This window comes from Trachypithecus francoisi, unplaced genomic scaffold (genome assembly GCF_009764315.1).
Source record: "Trachypithecus francoisi isolate TF-2019V2 unplaced genomic scaffold, Tfra_2.0 Lachesis_group16, whole genome shotgun sequence".
Lineage (NCBI taxonomy): Eukaryota > Metazoa > Chordata > Mammalia > Primates > Cercopithecidae > Trachypithecus > Trachypithecus francoisi.
Window position 1 is genome coordinate 57,181,535 of NW_022681461.1, and position 18,715 is coordinate 57,200,249.

At 40.2% G+C, this 18,715-nt stretch overlaps 1 protein-coding gene across 4 annotated transcripts in view; it reads left to right on the top strand.

The window, feature by feature from the left end:
* Positions 1–15,432: 15,432 nt before the first annotated feature.
* The window catches only part of TEK (TEK receptor tyrosine kinase), a 124,302-nt gene continuing 121,019 nt past the window's right edge, over positions 15,433–18,715 (top strand). For 3 of the 4 annotated variants that reach the window (XM_033237518.1, XM_033237519.1, XM_033237521.1), the window contains exon 1: positions 15,441–15,929. In XM_033237518.1, coding sequence (XP_033093409.1) covers positions 15,878–15,929 — 52 coding nt within the window. In that variant the 5' untranslated portion in view covers positions 15,441–15,877. Of the gene's footprint in view, positions 15,930–18,715 lie in introns of all 4 variants that reach the window. The other variant, XM_033237520.1, reaches the window with a different exon arrangement.

Here is an 18,715-nt window from a genome sequence, read left to right on the forward strand (position 1 = left end):
GGTTGCAGTGAGCCAAGGTTGTACCACTGCACTCCAGCCTTGGCGACAGAGCCAGACTCCATCTCAAAAAAAAAAAAAAAAAAGAAAAGAAAAGAAATTATTTACCGAAAGGTATCTGAAAAATCTACCCAGATTTTGGAAACTAAGTAACACACATTTCTAAATAATTCATGGGTTAAAGGGAAACTAGATTAAATTTTGAATTAAACAAAAATGAAAGTTCAACATATCAAAATTTGTAGGGTGAAACTAAAGCAGTGCTTAGAGGAGAATTTGTATCATTACATAAATATGTTTTACAGAAAATAAAGGTCTCAAATTAGTGATGTAAGTTTGTATCTTAAAAAATTAGAAAATAAAGAGCAAAGTAAGTCCAACGCAAGCAAAAGCATGCAAGAGAACGACAACGACCAAAAACAGTTTGAAATTGAACAAAGTTAAAGGACTTCTTATTACCTGATTTCAATACCTACTGTAACAGTTATAGTAACTGGCTGGGCACGGTGGCTCACACCTGTAATCCCAGCACTTTGGGAGGCCGACGTGGGTGGATCATTTGAGGTCAGGAGTTTGAAACCAGCCTGGCCAACATGGTGAAACCCCGTGTCTGCTAAAAATAGAAAAATTAGCCAGGCATGGTGGCACACACCTGTAATCCCAGCTACTTGGGAGGCTGAGGCAGGAGAATCACTTAAGCCTGGGAGCTGGAGGTTGCAGTGAGCCAAGATCACACCACTGTACTCTAGCCTGGGTGACAGAGCAAGATTCCATCTCAAAAAAAAACAAACAAACACAAAAACACAAAAACGTTATAGTACCCAAGACAGTATAGTATTCACAGAAGAACAGACACATAGGCCTGGTGCGGTGGCTCATGCCTTTAATCCAAACACCTGGGGAGGCCGAGGCAGCAGAATCACCTTGAGGCCAGGAGTTTGAGACCACTGTGGACAATATAAAGAGATCTTGTCTTTACAAAAATTAGCCGGGCATAGTGGTGCATGCCTGCAGGCCAGTTACTTGGGAGGCTGAGGTGGCAGGATCACTCCGCAGTGAGCCTCGATAACACCACTGTACTCCAGCCCGAGTGACAGTAAGACTTTGTCTCTTAGAAAAAAAAAAAACAGACACGTAGATAAATGGAACACAACAGAGAGTCTAGAAATGTACTCACTTTTGTGGCCAAGTAATTTTTGACAAAGGTGAAAAGAAAATTCAATGGAGAAAGGATAATCTTTTCAAAAAATGGTGCTGAAATGATTGGGCATCCACATGCAGGAAAATAAACCTCAACTTATACCTGACACCTTACACAAAAAATTAACTCAAAAAGGATGTTATCTAAGTATAAAAATTATGAAACCTTTAGAACAAAGCATAAGAAATAATCTTTATGACCTTGTGTTAGGCAAAGATTCCTTACATATAACATAGAAGCACTATTTATTAAAGAAAACAGGTGTGCTCTCTCACTCTCCCACCGTGTGAGGGCACGGTGAGAAGGTGCCGACTATGTACCAGGAGGCAAGCTTTCACCAGACGCTGAGTCTACTGGAGCCTTCATCTTGGACTTCCCAGCCTTCAGAACTATCTCTCCTTTCTTAAAAAAGAAAGTGATAAAGACCAAGATGGCCGAATAGGAACAGCTCCAGTCTCCAACTCCCAGCGCGAGTAACACAGAAGACCGGTGATTTCTGCATTTTCAACTGAGGTACTGGGGTCATCTCTCTAGGGAGTGCCGGACAATCGGTGCTGGTCAGCTGCTGCAGCCTGACCAGCGTGAGCTGAAGCAGGGCGAGGCATCGCCTCACCTGGAAGCGCAAGGGGGAAGGAAATCCGTTTTCCTAGCCAGGGGAACTGAGACACATAACACCTGGAAAATCGCGTAACTCCCACCCCAATACTGCGCTTTAAGGAAACAGGCACACCAGGAGAATATATCCCACACCTGGACGGGAGGGTCCCACACCCACGGAGCCTCCCTCACTGCTAACACAGCCGTCTGCGGCGATCTATCCTCAAGGCAGCAGCGAGGCTGGGGGAGGGGCGCCCGCCATTGCTGAGGCTTAAGTAGATAAACAAAGCCGCTGGGAAGCTCGAACTGGGTGGAGCTCACAGCAGCTCAAGGAAACCTGCCTGTCTCTGTAGTCTCCACCTCTGGGGACAGCCCACAGCTGAGGTCCAATAGGGAAAGCAGCGGGGGCGGTGCAGAGGCGAACGACTCTGTCTGACAGCTTTGGGGAGAGCCGTGGATCTCCCAACGCGGAGGTTGAGATCCGAGAACGGACAGACTGCCTGCTCAGGTGGGTCCCTGACCCCTGAGTAGCCTAGCTGGGAGACATCCCCCACTAGGGGCAGTCTGACACCCTACACCTCACAGGGTGGAGTCATCCCTGAGAGGAAACTTCCAAAGGAAGAATCAGACAGGTACACTCGCTGCTCAGCAATATTCTATCTTTGGCAACCTCTGCTGCTGATACCCAGGCAAACAGGGTCTGGAGTGGATCTCAAGCAATCTCTAACAGACCAACAGACAGTCCTTCTGACTGTCAGACGGAAAACTATCAAACAGGAAGGACACCTATACCAAAACCCCATCAGTACGTCACCATCATCAAAGACCAGAGACAGATAAAACACAAAGATGGGGAAAAAGCAGGGCAGAAAAGCTGGAAATTCAAAAAATAAGAGCGCATCTCCCCCTGCAAAGGAGCACAGCCCATCGCCAGCAACGGATCAAAGCTGGTCAGAGAATGACTTTGACGAGATGAGAGAAGAAGGCTTCAGTCCATCAAACTTCTCAGAGCTAAAGGAGGAATTACGTACCCAGCGCAAAGAAACTAAAAATCTTGAAAAAAAGTGGAAGAATTGACAGCTAGACTAATTAATGCAGAGAAGATCATAAACGAAATGACAGAGATGAAAACCATGACATGAGAATACGTGACAAATGCACAAGCTTCAGTAACCGACTCGATCAACTGGAAGAAAGAGTATCAGCGATTGAGGATCAAATGAATGAAATGAAGCGAGAAGAGAAACCAAAAGAAAAAAGAAGAAAAAGAAATGAACAAAGCCTGCAAGAAGTATGGGATTATGTAAAAAGACCAAATCTACGTCTGATTGGGGTGCCTGAAAGTGAGGGGAAAATGGAACCAAGTTGGAAAACACTCTTCAGGATATCATCCAGGAGAACTTCCCCAACCTAGTAGGGCAGGCCAACATTCAAATTCAGGAAATACAGAGAACGCCACAAAGATACTCCTCCAGAAGAGCAACTCCAAGACACATAATTGCCAGATTCACCAAAGTTGAAATGAAGGAAAAAATCTTAAGGGCAGCCAGAGAGAAAGGTCGGGTTACCCACAAAGGGAAGCCCATCAGACTAAGAGCAGATCTCTCAGCAGAAACTCTACAAGCCAGAAGAGAGTGGGGGCCAATATTCAACGTTCTTAAAGAAAAGAATTTTCAACCCAGAATTTCATATCCAGCCAAACTAAGTTTCATCAGTGAAGGAGAAATAAAATCCTTTACAGATAAGCAAATGCTTAGAGATTTTGTCACCACCAGGCCTGCCTTACAAGAGACCCTGAAGGAAGCCCTAAACATGGAAAGGAACAACCGGTACCAGCCATTGCAAAAACATGCCAAAATGTAAAGACCATCGAGGCTAGGAAGAAACTGCACCAACTAATGAGCAAAATAACCAGTTAATATCATAATGACAGGATCAAGTTCACACATAACAATATTAACCTTAAATGTCAATGGACTAAATGCTCCAATTAAAAGACACAGACTGGCAAACTGGATAAAGAGTCAAGACCCATCAGTCTGCTGTATTCAGGAGACCCATCTCACATGCAGAGACATACATAGGCTCAAAATAAAGGGATGGAGAAAGATCTACCAAGCAAATGGAGAACAAAAACAAGCAGGGGTTGCAATCCTAGTCTCTGATAAAACAGACTTTAAACCATCAAAGATCAAAAGAGACAAAGAAGGCCATTACATAATGGTAAAGGGATCAATTCAACAGGAAGAGCTAACTCTCCTAAATATATATGCACCCAATACAGGAGCACCCAGATTCATAAAGCAAGTCCTTAGAGACCTACAAAGAGACTTAGACTCCCATACAATAATAATGGGAGATTTCAACACTCTACTGTCAACATTAGACAGATCAACGAGACAGAAAGTTAACAAGGATATCCAGGAATTGAACTCATCTCTGCACCAAGCGGACCTAATAGACATCTATAGAACTCTCCACCCCAAATCAACAGAATATACATTCTTCTCAGCACCACATCGCACTTATTCCAAAATTGACCACATAATTGGAAGTAAAGCACTCCTCAGCAAATGTACAAAAACAGAAATTATAACAAACTGTCTCTCAGACCACAGTGCAATCAAACTAGAACTCAGGACTAAGAAACTCAATCAAAACCGCTCAACTACATGGAAACTGAATAACCTGCTCCTGAATGACTACTGGGTACATAACGAAATGAAAGCAGAAATAAAGATGTTCTTTGAAACCAATGAGAACAAAGATACAACATACCAGAATCTCTGGGACACATTTAAAGCAGTGTGTAGAGGGAAATTTATAGCACTAAATGCCCACAAGAGAAAGCAGGAAAGATCTAAAATTGACACTTTAACATCACAATTAAAAGAACTAGAGAGGCAAGAGCAAACACATTCAAAAGCTAGCAGAAGGCAAGAAATAACTAAGATCAGAGCAGAACTGAAGGAGATAGAGTCACAAAAAACCCTCCAAAAAATCAATGAATCCAGGAGTTGGTTTTTTGAAAAGATCACAAAATTGACAGACCGCTAGCAAGACTAATAAAGAAGAAAAGAGAGAGGAATCAAATAGACGCAATAAAAAATGATAAAGGGGATATCACCACCGACCCCACAGAAATACAAACAACCATCAGAGAATACTATAAATGCCTCTACGCAAATCGACTAGAAAATCTAGAAGAAATGGATAATTTCCTGGACACTTACACGCTCCCAAGACTGAACCAGGAAGAAGTTGAATCCCTGAATAGACCAATAGAAGGCTCTGAAATTGAGGCAACAGTTAATAGCCTACCCACGAAAAAAAGTCCACGACCAGATGGATTCACAGCTGAATTCTACCAGAGGTACAAGGAGGAGCTGGTACCATTCCTTCTGAAACTATTCCAATCAATAGAAAAAGAGGGAATCCTCCCTAACTCATTTTATGAGACCAACATCATCCTGATACCAAAGCCTGGCAGAGACACAACAAAAAAAGAGAATTTTAGACCAATATCCCTGATGAACATCGATGCAAAAATTCTCAATAAAATACTGGCAAACCGGATTCAGCAGCACATCAAAAAGCTTATCCACCATGATCAAGTGGGCTTCATCCCTGGGATGCAAGGCTGGTTCAACATTCGCAAATCAATAAATGTAATCCAGCATATAAACAGAACCAAAGACAAGAACCACATGATTATCTCAATAGATGCAGAAAAGGCTTTTGACAAAATTCAACAGCCCTTTATGCTAAAAACGCTCAATAAATTCGGTATTGATGGAACGTACCTCAAAATAATAAGAGCTATTTACGACAAACCACAGCTAATATCATACCGAATGGGCAAAAACTGGAAAAATTCCCTTTGAAAACTGGCACAAGACAGGGATGCCCTCTCTCACCACTCCTATTCAACATAGTGTTGGAAGTTCTGGCTAGGGCAATCAGGCAAGAGAAAGAAATCAAGGGTATCCAGTTAGGAAAAGAAGAAGTCAAATTGTCCCTGTTTGCAGATGACATGATTGTATATTTAGAAAAACCCATCGTCTCAGCCCAAAATCTCCTTAAGCTGATAAGCAACTTCAGCAAAGTCTCAGGATACAAAATTAATGTGCAAAAATCACAAGCATTCTTATACACCAGTAACAGACAAGCAGAGAGCCAAGTCAGGAATGAACTTCCATTCACAATTGCTTCAAAGAGAATAAAATACCTAGGAATCCAGCTTACAAGGGATGTAAAGGACCTCTTCAAGGAGAACTACAAACCACTGCTCAGTGAAATCAAAGGACACAAACAAATGGAAGAACATACCATGCTCATGGATAGGAAGAATCAATATCGTGAAAATGGCCATACTGCCCAAGGTTATTTATAGATTCAATGCCATCCCCATCAAGCTACCAATGAGTTTCTTCACAGAATTGGAAAAAACTGCTTTAAAGTTCATATGGAACCAAAAAAGAGCCCGCATTGCCAAGACAATCCTAGGTCAAAAGGACAAAGCTGGAGGCGTCACGCTACCTGACTTCAAACTATACTACAAGGCTACAGTAACCAAAACAGCATGGTACTGGTACCACAACAGAGAAATAGACCAGTGGAACAGAACAGAGTCCTCAGAAATAATACCACACATCTACAGCCATCTGATCTTTGACAAACCTGACAAAAAACAAAAGGGGAAAGGATTCCCTATTTAATAAATGGTGCTGGGAAAATTGGCTAGCCACAGGTAGAAAACTGAAACTGGATCCTTTCCTTACCCCTTATACGAAAATTAATTCAAGATGGATTAGAGACTTAAATGTTAGACCTAATACCATAAAAACCCTAGAAGAAAATCTAGGTAGTACCATTCAGGACATAGGCATGGGCAAGGACTTCATGTCTAAAACACCAAAAGCAACGGCAGCAAAAGCCAAAATTGACAAATGGGATCTCATTAAACTAAAGAGCTTTTGCACAGCAAAAGAAACTACCATCAGAGTGAACAGGCAACCTACAGAATGGGAGAAAATTTTTGCAACCTACTCATGACAAAGGGCTAATATCCAGAATCTACAAAGAACTCAAACAAATATACAAGAAAAAAACAAACAACCCCATCAAAAAGTGGGGAAAGGATATGAACAGACATTTCTCAAAAGAAGACATCCATACAGCCAACAGACATGAAAAAATGCTCGTCATCACTCGCCATCAGAGAAATGCAAATCAAAACCACAATGAGATACCATCTCACACCAGTTAGAATGGCAATCATTAAGAAGTCAGGAAACAATAGATGTTGGAGAGGATGTGGAGAAATAGGAACACTTTTACACTGTTGGTGGGATTGTAAACTAGTTCAACCATTATGGAAAACAGTATGGCGATTCCTCAAGGATCTAGAACTAGATGTACCATATGACCCAGCCATCCCACTACTGGGTATATACCCAAAGGATTATAAATACTCTACTACAAAGACACATGCACACGTATGTTTATTGCGGCACTATTCACAATAGCAAAGACTTGGAATCAACCCAAATGTCCATCTGTGACAGACTGGATTAAGAAAATGTGGCACATATACACCATGGAATACTATGCAGCCATCAAAAAGGATGAGTTTGCGTCCTTTGTAGGGACATGGATGCAGCTGGAAACCATCATTCTTAGCAAACTATCACAAGAAGAGAAAACCAAACACCGCATGTTCTCACTCATAGGTGGGAACTGAACAATGAGATCACTTGGACTCGGGAAGGGGAACATCACACACTGGGGCCTATCATGGGGAGGGGGGAGGAGGGAGGGATTGCATTGGGGAGTTATACATGATATAAACGTTATGCACATGTACCCTAGAACTTAAAGTATAATAAAAAAAAAAAAAAAAGAAAACAATGGATAAATTGTACTTCTTTCGAATTAAAAATGTTTGCTCTGCAAAAGACAGGGTTAAAAAAATGGACAAGCGACAGATTGAGAGAAAATGGTTGCAAATCACATATTTTGACAAAAGTACATAAAAGACTCTTAAGACTCAACAATAAGAAACAACTGAATTGAACAATGGGCAAAGAAGATAAATGGATGGCAAAAAGAACATGAGAAAATGTTCTCAATGACTAACAACTCAATGTTGTTAGTCATTAGGGAAATGTAAATTTAAAAATCACACTGATTTATTTCTCTGCACACTTATTAGGATGACTAAAAAACAAACACACAAAAAGTGACCACAACAAGAGCTAGCAAGGATGAGGGATAACTAAAACTGTTTTTCTTTTGTCAGATTTTTTTTTCTGCAAACACTATGGTGACTTACAGAACTTTTATATGTTCATGATGGGAATAAAAAAATGGCACAACCACAACGGAAAAGTTTAGGAGTTCCTTAATTTCAGTCCCAGGAATTTACCCAAGAGAAATGAAAAACATGCTCACACAAAAATATGTATGTGCATTTCTGAACATTAAATTATAAAGATGAATAAAGTTAAAGGGACTTTATTCATAATCACTCAAAACTGAAAATATTCCAAATAGTGAATAGATAAATAAACTGGTGAATAGATCAGCAAACTGTGGTATGTCCATAAAATGGCATACTTTTCAGGAACAAAAAAGGAACAAGCTATTCATACATGCAAATACATGAATTTATCAAATGAATTATGCCAAATGAAAGAAATCAGATTTAAAAAGCTATATTCTGTATGATTCCTTTATATGACATTCTGAAAAAAATCAGAACTATAGGGATAGAAAGCAGATTAGTGATTTCCTGTGGCTGTTCGTTGGGGGAGATTTACTACAATGGGATTTAAGAAAACTTGTGGGGTGACAGATATTGGGGTGATTGGAGCACTTATTATACCAAGGTATGCATTTGTCAAAAGTTATGGAATTGTGTACTTAAAGGGAGTGAATTTCCACCTCCTACCTATTAGGATTCCCACTATCCAAAAACAACATCATCATCATCATCATCATCAACAGCAGCAACAACAACAAACCCTGAAAACAGCCAGTGTTGAAGAGGATATGGAGAAATTGGATCCCTGGTGCACTATTGGTGGGGACACAGAATGGAGCAACTGCTATGGAAAACAGTATGGCGATTCCTTTAAAAATTAAAAATATAACTACCATATAATCTCATAATCCCAGTTCTGGGTAGATATCCAAAAGAATTAAAAGCAGGATCTTGAAGACATATTTGCATACTCATGTTCTTTGCATCATTACTCATAACAACCAAGAGGTAGAAGCAACCTGAATGTCCATGGACTGATGAATGGATGCAGAAAATGTGGTATATACATATGGTGGACTATTATTCAGCCTTAAAAAACAAAGAAGTCTTGTCACATGCTACAACTTAGATGAACCTTGAGCACATTATGCAAAGTGAAATAAGCTAGTCACAAAAAGACAAATACTGCAGGATTCCAGTTGTATGAGGTAAGTAGAATGGTGGTTGAAGGGGTTGAGGGAGGGGAAATGGGGAGTTGTTCAATGGATATAGCATTTCAGTTTTTCGAGACAAAAAAGTTCTAGAGATCTGTTGTACAAGAATGTAAGTGTGTTAACACTACTGACCTGTACAATTAAAACCAGTTAAGATAGTAAATTTTATGGTATGTATGTTTTCACCACAATTTTCTGAAAAGGTGGTGAATTTTACTAGATATAAATTATATCCCAACAAACCTTTTGGAAGAAAATGACCAAAATTCTTGATTTTATTTTATTTTCACAGTTTGCATTATGACTTTATAATTCTTCAAATCAAAAGGTGGAGTTTATGTTTCTGCCCCTGGATACAGTCTTAGTGATATGAATTGATTTGGCCAACAGAATGTACAGTAGTAATGATATGCTAATCCTAAGTCTAGGCCTCAAGACAACTTGTCTATTTCCACTCTATTGGATTTCTGAGCCTGCCACGTTAAGAAGTCAGGCTAGCTTGCTGGAAGGTGAGAGAGTTAAAGTTCTGCCAGCCTGGTTGCCACACAGGCAGTCAGCCCATACCTGAAGCTGAACTACCTTAATGGCTGACAATTGACTGTGAACACATGAGGGAGGTCCTCTGAGATCAGAGGAACTGTCCAGGGCAGCCCAAACATCTGACCCACAGAATCATGAGCTACATAAATGATTGTCATATTAAGCTGCTACATTATGAGGTGGTTTGTTAGGTATCTATCGGTAGCTACCTAGAGGAAGGTTTCATAAATTAGGTGACATTTGAATTTTTTTTTTTTTTTTTTGAGACAGAGTCTCACTCTGTCCTCAAGCTGGAGTACAGGGGCGCGATCTCGGCTCGCTGCAACCTCCATCTCCCGGGTTCAAGCGATTCTCCGGTCTCAGCCTCCTGAACAGCTGGGATTATAGGCGTGCACCACCACACCCAGCTAATTTTTGTATTTTTGTAGAGACGGGGGTTTCACCATGTTGGCCAGGCTGGTTTCAAACTCCTGACCTCAAGTGATCTGCCCATCTCGGCCTCCCAAAGCCCTGGAATTACAGGCATGAACCACAGCGCCCGGCCTGAATTGTATTTTGAAGGAGGAATAGGAGTTTACTTTTTCTTTTCATGTTATTTTATCATTTTTGAAGCTTTTTTTTTTTCTTCAAGGCAGGGAAATACCTATTCTATCTGTGTTCTATCTATTCTATCTATACCTAGTCTATGTTATCTGTGGCCACATGATCTCACAATGGTTGCAAAGACACCCAGGTTACTCCTTCTTTTAAACCATTGAGAGAAGGCATAGGATCATTCGAAATAAAGTACAAAGCTCCTGCCCTAAGGGCTTACAGTCTATCTGGAAAGATGCCACCTGTGTCTAGGAAATACCAGGAAAAGAAAAAAAAAAAAAAAAAGTATGAGAATTGGTGCTCTCTAGCCCAAAGGATACGAAAGCAAGCAACTACTAGAACTTGATTGCTTGTACCACCCTTTGGTATTCAACAGCACAATGCCTGATTTTGTGATTTAACTTTTCCTGTTTTGATGCTGTGCCACCACAGTGGGATTTTGTAATTATGAGCTTCAAAAGCTGAGACAACATCTTCTATTTCTGTGTCTCTTCCTACAGTGAATAATACATTCCTTGCCATTTCAGTGTTAAAAACAGAAAAAGTAAAAGAAAAATGCTACAATAGCTGAGAGGGTTTAGAGTAAATGGGGTTTGGAGAGGGTCAGGTATTTTCCACAGCCAGACCAGAGTGGGTGTTGTCACTTTAACTGTGGTGTCCTGGCTGAAGGCCAAAACTTAATTGTTGGTAACCCTTCCTTTTTTTTTTTTTTTTTTTTTTTCGAGACAGAGTCTCACTCCGTCCCCCAGGCTGGAGTGCAGTGGTATGATCTCAGCTCACTGAAACCTCCACCTGCCAGGTTCAAGCAGTTCTCCTGCCTGAGCCTCCTGAGTAGCTGGGACTACAGGCACATACCACCATACCTGACTACTTTTTGTATTTTTAGTAGAGATGGGGTTTCACCTTGTTGGTCAGGCTGGTCTCGAACTCCTGACCTCGTGAGCAACCCACCTCGACCTCCCAAAGTGTTGGGATTACAGGCGTGAGCCACCGCACCTGGCCTGACCCTTCCTTTTCTGCTAGCCACTGTTATGTACAGCGGGTTCACAAAAAAGTTCATTAATGTCCTTAAGAAGTCAGATGGGATGGCTCTGGTGGCTCAGTGCCCACAGACCAGCAAAAGACAGAATGTCCAGGCTGTACTGTAGGTGGCTGGCACCCCATCATCTTGGTCACTTCCTGGAGGCCACACTGTGTGTATCTGGATTCTGTTTCTTTTTAAAATTATCCTATTTTACTAATTTATGAATTTAAAATGTTTGTAGGTACATAGGTATATATATATTTATGGGGTACATGAGATGTTTTGATACAGACATGCAATGTGAAATAAGCACATCATGGAGAATGGGGTATCCATCCCTTCGAGCATTTATCCTTTGTGTTATGAACAATCCAATTACATTATTTTAAAATGTACAATGAAGTCATTATTGCCTATAGTCACCCCATTGTGTTATCAAATAGTAGGGGCTATTCATTATTTCTAACTAGCTTTTTTTGTCACCATTAACCATCCTCACCACCTCCCCTACCCTCCCACAACACTTCTCAGTCTCTGGTAACCATCCTTCTACTCTCTATCTTCCTGACTTCAGTTGTTTTGATTTTTAGATCCTACAAATAAGTGAGAACATGTGATGTTTGTCTTTCTGTGTCTGGCTTATTTCACTTAACGTAATGACCTCCACTTCTATCCATGTTGTTGCAAATGACAGGATGTCATTCTTTTTTATGGCTGAATAGTACTCTGCGGTGTAGATGTTCCACATTTTCTTTATCCATTCATCTATTGATGGACACTTAGGTTGCTTCCATAGCTTAGCTATTGTAAACAGTGGAGCAGCAAATATGGGAGTGTAAATATATTTTTGATGTACGTATTTCCTTTTTTTGGTGTATATAACCAGCAGTGGGATTGCTGGGTCATATGGTAGCCTGGATTCTGTTTCTTATTTGCCAGTGGATGTTTTAAAGTATACATCCTATTGCCCTGGGTCAACTGTCTCAAGGACATCCCCTCAGTCTTCTTCATTTTTACATATATGTTCATTATTTCTAAAAATGTTAAAAATATAGGAAAGTATAAAAAAGAAAATAAAAATTATGTTTTCCAACAACTCAGAAATAGTCACTTTTAACACTTTGATATATGTTTGTCATAGATCTGTGGTATGTATTTGAGTGCGTATAAATTTCATTCTGTTTAAATTATTTTTTTTCCCAGTCATCAGTATGCCATAAATATTTTTACATCTTTTTGTGTCAATTTGATTTCACCACAGTGTTTAAATACTTGTCTGGAACTTCATTGTATACCATGATTTTTAATAAATACTCCACTTTTGTTGACTATTTTGATTGTTTCTAGGCTTTGATTATTATCAACTATGCTTCTATAATGTCCTTATACACACATTTGGGGGCACATATTTGATTTTGGCTTGGTGTATATCATAGAAATGGATTTTCTGTTGGGGCTCGGTGGTTTACGGCTATAATCCCAGCACTTTGGGAGGCCAAGGGGGGCAGATCATGAGGTCAGGAGTTCAAGACCATCCTGACCAATATGGTGAAACCCCATCTCTACTAAAAAATACAGAAATTAGCCGGGTGCGGTGGCACGCACCTGTAATTCCAGCTACTCAAGAGGCTGAGGCAGGAGAATCGCTTGAACCGGGGAGGCGGAGATTGCAGTGAGCTGAGATCGCGCCACTGCACTCTAGCCTGGGCGACAGAGTGAGATTCCATTTAAAAAAAAAACAAAAAAATTGGTTTTCTGGGCCAAAGGATACGCATACAAGGCTTTTGCTTCGTGTTTGTGATGTTGACCTCTGGACATGTGATACCAGTAAATAGTAGTATTATATAAGTTATTTTCCACCTCTTTCAAAAAAACCATTTTGTTATCTATTGGTATCTTTGGTAATTAGTCTCAAAGACTTTTAATGTTGTCTATAGTGTTTTTCATGTATTGAGTGCAAACAGCAGGAAATAGAAAATGAAGAATCAGCTAAGAGCCTTGTTTGTTTGCTTGTTTGGTTTGGTTTGGTTTTCTTTATGGTTTTACTGTAAGTATGTCTGGAAAAATCAAATTAAATGGAATGAGCTTGACTCATGAGGAGGCCCCTTTCATTTTCCTGAAGTTAATTAATGGAGCACCCATTAGTTATTATTTCAGAAGCACACCAAGAACTGACCGCACTTCTCAGTGTCACCAAACTATTCTTATCTGTCAAAGTTTCATTTCACATACTTCTGTAAGGTCTAGGTATACCCTGATGGTGTTTGTGATGTCCTATATTACTCTTGATCTACTTTTGAACTATAAAACAAAGGAAAAATTGGAGGTCCAGAGCTTAGGATTCAGATATTACCTCTACCACTCACAGCAGAGCAAGTAACTTAGCCTGGTGGAACTTCATCTTTCTTTCTTTCTTTCTTTCTTTCTTTCTTTCTTTCTTTCTATTCGTTCTTTCTTTCTATTCATTCTTTCTTTCTTTCGTTCTTTCTTTCTTGACAGAGTCTTCCTCTGTCACCCAGGCTAGAGTGCAGTGGCACAATCTCGACTCACTGCAACCTCCGCCTCCTAGGTTCAAACAATTCTCCTGCCTCAGCCTCCAGAGTAGCTGGGGCTACAGGTGCGCGCCAACACGCACAGCTAATTTTTTGTATTTTTAGTAGAGATAGGGTTTTGCCATGTTGGCCAGGCTGGTCTCAAACTCCTGACCTCAGGTGATCCACCTGCCTTAGCCTCCCAAAGTGCTGGGATTACAGGAGTGAGCCACCATGCCCGGCCCACTGTTTTTCGTTTTTTTTTTTTTTTTTTTTTTTTCATGATAACAAACTTAAAGTCATCTCATAGAAATAGAAAATAGCTTTTTAGTAGAAGCTCTTGGAATTTAAATTGAGACTGGAAAGATGAAAGAAAGTAAATTTATTAACATTTAATGAGAAACTTCAATGAACTAGGCATAGTACCAAATGGTTTTATATTTTTAAGCTTCATTTATTCCTCTCAAAACACCTGGGAAGAAAGTATTTTGCCATTTTACAGCTGTTGAAACTGAGCCTCAAAAAGACTAAGTAACTTGTCTCAGCCACACATGTGGCTGAGCCAGTATTTGAACCCAGGTCTGTTTGCAGACAGAACCTGGGCTTTTTCACACCTGCAAACTGGAAACATTAATTGGTTCTTAAGATCATCATAGATGTGATAAAACCTGGGACAGAAATTAGTCAAGACTAGTTGCATCTGCCTTTTCCTGTGGTGGGTAGGAAAAGGAGGAGTATAATGATTTCCTCAGGCATGAAGGTTGATGATGAGAAAAGTGTATACTCTCTAATCTAATGTCATAATTCATATTGTGGAGAAATTATCATCTGGATAAGTGTAGGGTCTCTGATCTCATTTTAGATGTTGTACATTCAATGGCTATTTTCATTTTGGCCTATGTACTCTCTTTGCTCTTATGAGCACTATTTTTATCCCAATCTAATCCCGTATGTTTGTGTTTCTACAAAGATTAGTTTCTAAATGTTATGAATAATTTGCTTCTGAAACACCATTGCTCAGTGACTATGAAATCCTTCTCATTACCAAAATCCTTCTATGCCAACTTCTTCAAGAAATTTGATCACCTTTAGATGAATTGTTAATGAAAAATTAAAGCTATAGCCAGCAACACGGGTATCTTTGGGCTAATGGCCAACCAACAGGCCATCTGTGTGAAAGAAAACAGGCTAACAATTTTGGACTCTGGTCTCTTGGGGCTACATTGAGCATTGACCTCACCGGTGCTCACTGAAATTAATTGCCTTTCAGGTTGTATTTTCTCATCACGGAAACCTTCTTTTCCCAATTCAAACCATGTGGGTTAAAATGAGAAAACAAAAGCCAAAACGGCTCCCCACACCCAAAAGCTCCTTCTGTCAGAGATCCCAGTAGCCCCCGGAGAGCTGTTAGAAGTCTGAGAAGGATTGGTCATCATCGCATACCATACATAGGTGGAGGGCTTGTTATTCTCAGTTTCCCGCCTATGAGAGGATACCCCTATTGTTTCTGAAAATGCTGACCGGGACCCACACTTCCAACAAAAATTCCTCTACCCCTACAGCAGCAGCAAAAGCAGCAGCAGAAGCAACAGCAACAGATAAGTGTTTTGATGAATTGCGAGATGGATAGGGCTTGAGTGCCCCCAGCCCTGCTGATACCAAATGCCTTTAAGATGCAGCCTTTCCCATCCTAATCTACAAAGGAAACAGGAAAAAGGAACTTAAAACTCCCTGTGCTCAGACAGAAATGAGACTGTTACAGCCTGCTTCTGTGCTGTTCCTTCTTGTCTCTAACTTGTAAACAAGACGTAGTAGGACGATGCGAATGGAAAGTCACAAACCGCTGGGTTTTTGAAAGGATCCTTGGGACCTCATGCACATCTGTGGAAACTGGATGGAGAGATTTGGGGAAGCATGGACTCTTTAGCCAGCTTAGTTCTCTATGGAGTCAGCTTGCTCCTTTCTGGTAAGGTTTGGCTTTATTTTTTTAAAATTAGTATTTTTAAAAACAGAGTTAGTGACTTCTGGTGGTCTCCCCAAATCTCATCAGTGCTGATTAACAAGGGGTGGCTGTAGCAAAGGCACCATTTCTCTGTGAGTCTCCAGTCAATATGTGTGGAAGGATTGAAATGCAAAGTCTCTGTGGCATGAACTGATTTTGTTCGAGTTTGTCTTCTGGGTACTTGGCCCCTGTGTTATAAACTCTTTGAGGACCGATTAAATCATCTTATTTGAAGAGATCTCCTTACTATCATGCATTATTTTCCTGCTCCTCATTCTGGAGTGTTTTTCTTACTGATTTTTTAAAGAACAAACCGGTTTTACCTGCTTTAAAGAAAATCTTCAGTAAAGAATGAAATTCATGCTGAGAAATACAGGGGCCCTTTAGGCAATGTAGAGATTGTCACTGTTTTAAAGAGAACAAAAATGCTTTTCTGTGAAAAGATTTTATATATACATCCTATTTTAAGCAAATTAATGAAATTGTAGCTTTTTTTTTTTTTCTTGTAGTTAGGGTCAGGGAGATTGGGGCTATTATAATTTTTGTTTTAGTTTTAAAAATGTTTGCCACCTAGTAATTCATAAAGGGTTTACTGGCCCAATGAAGCAAAAATTTAGGCAGTTACCAAGATCGTTAACACAGGAGAGTATAGAAGCCTGTTGTAGAGTGGAGGAATGGTTGGCCAGTATGTTTGGATTTAGTGTGTTTATTGCTCAGATACTCCAGATAGTGGTGTGCCTCTGTAGCTCACTCAGCCTATGTGACATAGGCAGAAGGCAGTATCCAAACCTGAACTACAGATCCCAAATACATTACCATTGTCATCAGTCTCTTATCTTCCGTTTGAAAACATTCTAATTATAATCAAAATTGAATTGATATTGGAGATAAATTTGGGAAAATTCACTAAACTTTATGGATATAGGCTATATTAATAGAATTTGATTCAAGTATACATAAATATCTGCTATATTTTCTAGATGTTTGAAATATTTTAAATGTTCAAAAAACAATCCAATTAAATAACAGAGTTGAATACAATTTGTTTTATAGCTCTCAACCAACATATTGAGAATTTAATAATATTTTTAAAAGTAAGAATGTGTAACACAAGTTGCTAAAAATTAAAGATTTTAGGTGGCCTCAGTATTTATATGGAAATTGTTTAAATAATGTTGACTTCTCCAATAATATGTACCTTTAAATAATGACCATGATTCCATTTTTGATTTTCTTTTTTTCTGAGTGCCATTATTTACCAGTGACATGAAATCTGAAACTGATTCTATACCAGGGATTATAGTGACGTGAAGCCCAGATGTCTAGAGTTTCTCTGAGGTACTTTGTAGGTTAAGTAATACACACACAACAGTTTTCATTCACTTTTTTACCCCTAAAGCAACTATGTTATAGCACTGTGCAATACAGGCGTAGAAGAATTGTCATCAAACAAAAAGGTCATGTGGCCAAAATAGTTGCTCCATGACCTTAGATCCTTGAAAAAAAACAGCACTGCCTTTAAAAGGGAGAGGACCAAGGGAGGAAGTAGGTCATATTCTTGTTAGGAAGGGTGACACTAGCAAGGTTAGTTTCTGAGGTAGGTCTGTTGTCTTGATTGTAACTTGCATTCCTAGTCTAAGCTTCCATGAGCCTCACTGCTCGAGGCTTGGTCATTGCAACGAGAAGAATCCAGCTAGATCATGTCCACAGCCATAGGAGCGCATTCGTCTAGTCAAACTCCTGGTAGACTACAGCAGTGGAGCAAGGCGCTTATGGCTTATAGGTTTATCTCTCTAGTCCAGTGGGTTGTTTCTCATTTCTTTTTTCTGAACCCACAGACTGAAGAAAGAAATGCCACTTTTTTTCAGTGAAGGTGGCTCTGGATGGCAGAGTTGCTGGCCCATAAAATGGCTGCAGGAGGTGTGGAGGTCTCAGAACCTCCTCACAAATATTCCTAGATTCTGTTGCTTTCCTTTCTGACTTGAAAATCATTGCTAACTTCAGGTTTCAACCAGTTTCTATTATATTAGCTTTTCCCTACTCTGCTATTCTCATCAAACCAGGCTGCTCTCTTTAAAGAGTTGTATACGTAGAAAACTAACAAAAAAATCACTGATTTATCATAGTATCTTCTACATGATCAACACTGATCTAATAGGAAGTCTCTAGTCTCATGCCTTCATACCCCTTTTACTGTGTCACTTGACTTTTTTTTTTTTTTCTCTTTTGAGGTGGAGTCTCGCTCTGTTGCTCAGGCTAGAGTATAGTGGAGCCATCTCGGCTCACTGCAACCTCTGCCTCCCAGGTTCAAGAGATTCTGTGCCTCGGCCTCTCAAGTAGCTGGGATTACAGGCACCTGCCACCACCATGCCCAGCTAATTTGTTGTATTTTTAATAGAGACGGGGTTTCACCATGTTGGCCAGGCTGGTCTTGAACTCTTGACCCCAAGTGATCTGCCCGCCTCGGCCTCTCAAAGTGCTGGGATTACAGGCATGAGCCACCACGCCCGGCCTTGTCACTTGACATTTTAAATAACAACTGGATTCAGAGATAGCAGACATCTTGTCTGGAGTGGCAGAGGAAACAGTTGTAAGGTCAGGGAAGTGCTCCCAGATGAAACCTCCTTGTTAGGGCTGGTCTCGGAAGGCTAGTGTCAGGTCTGAGTAATCAAGGGTGGAGGTCTGGAAGCTGGGATCAGAGACACCCTTTGGAATTATTCTCAGAAGGAGCTTGCTTTTTTCACAGATGC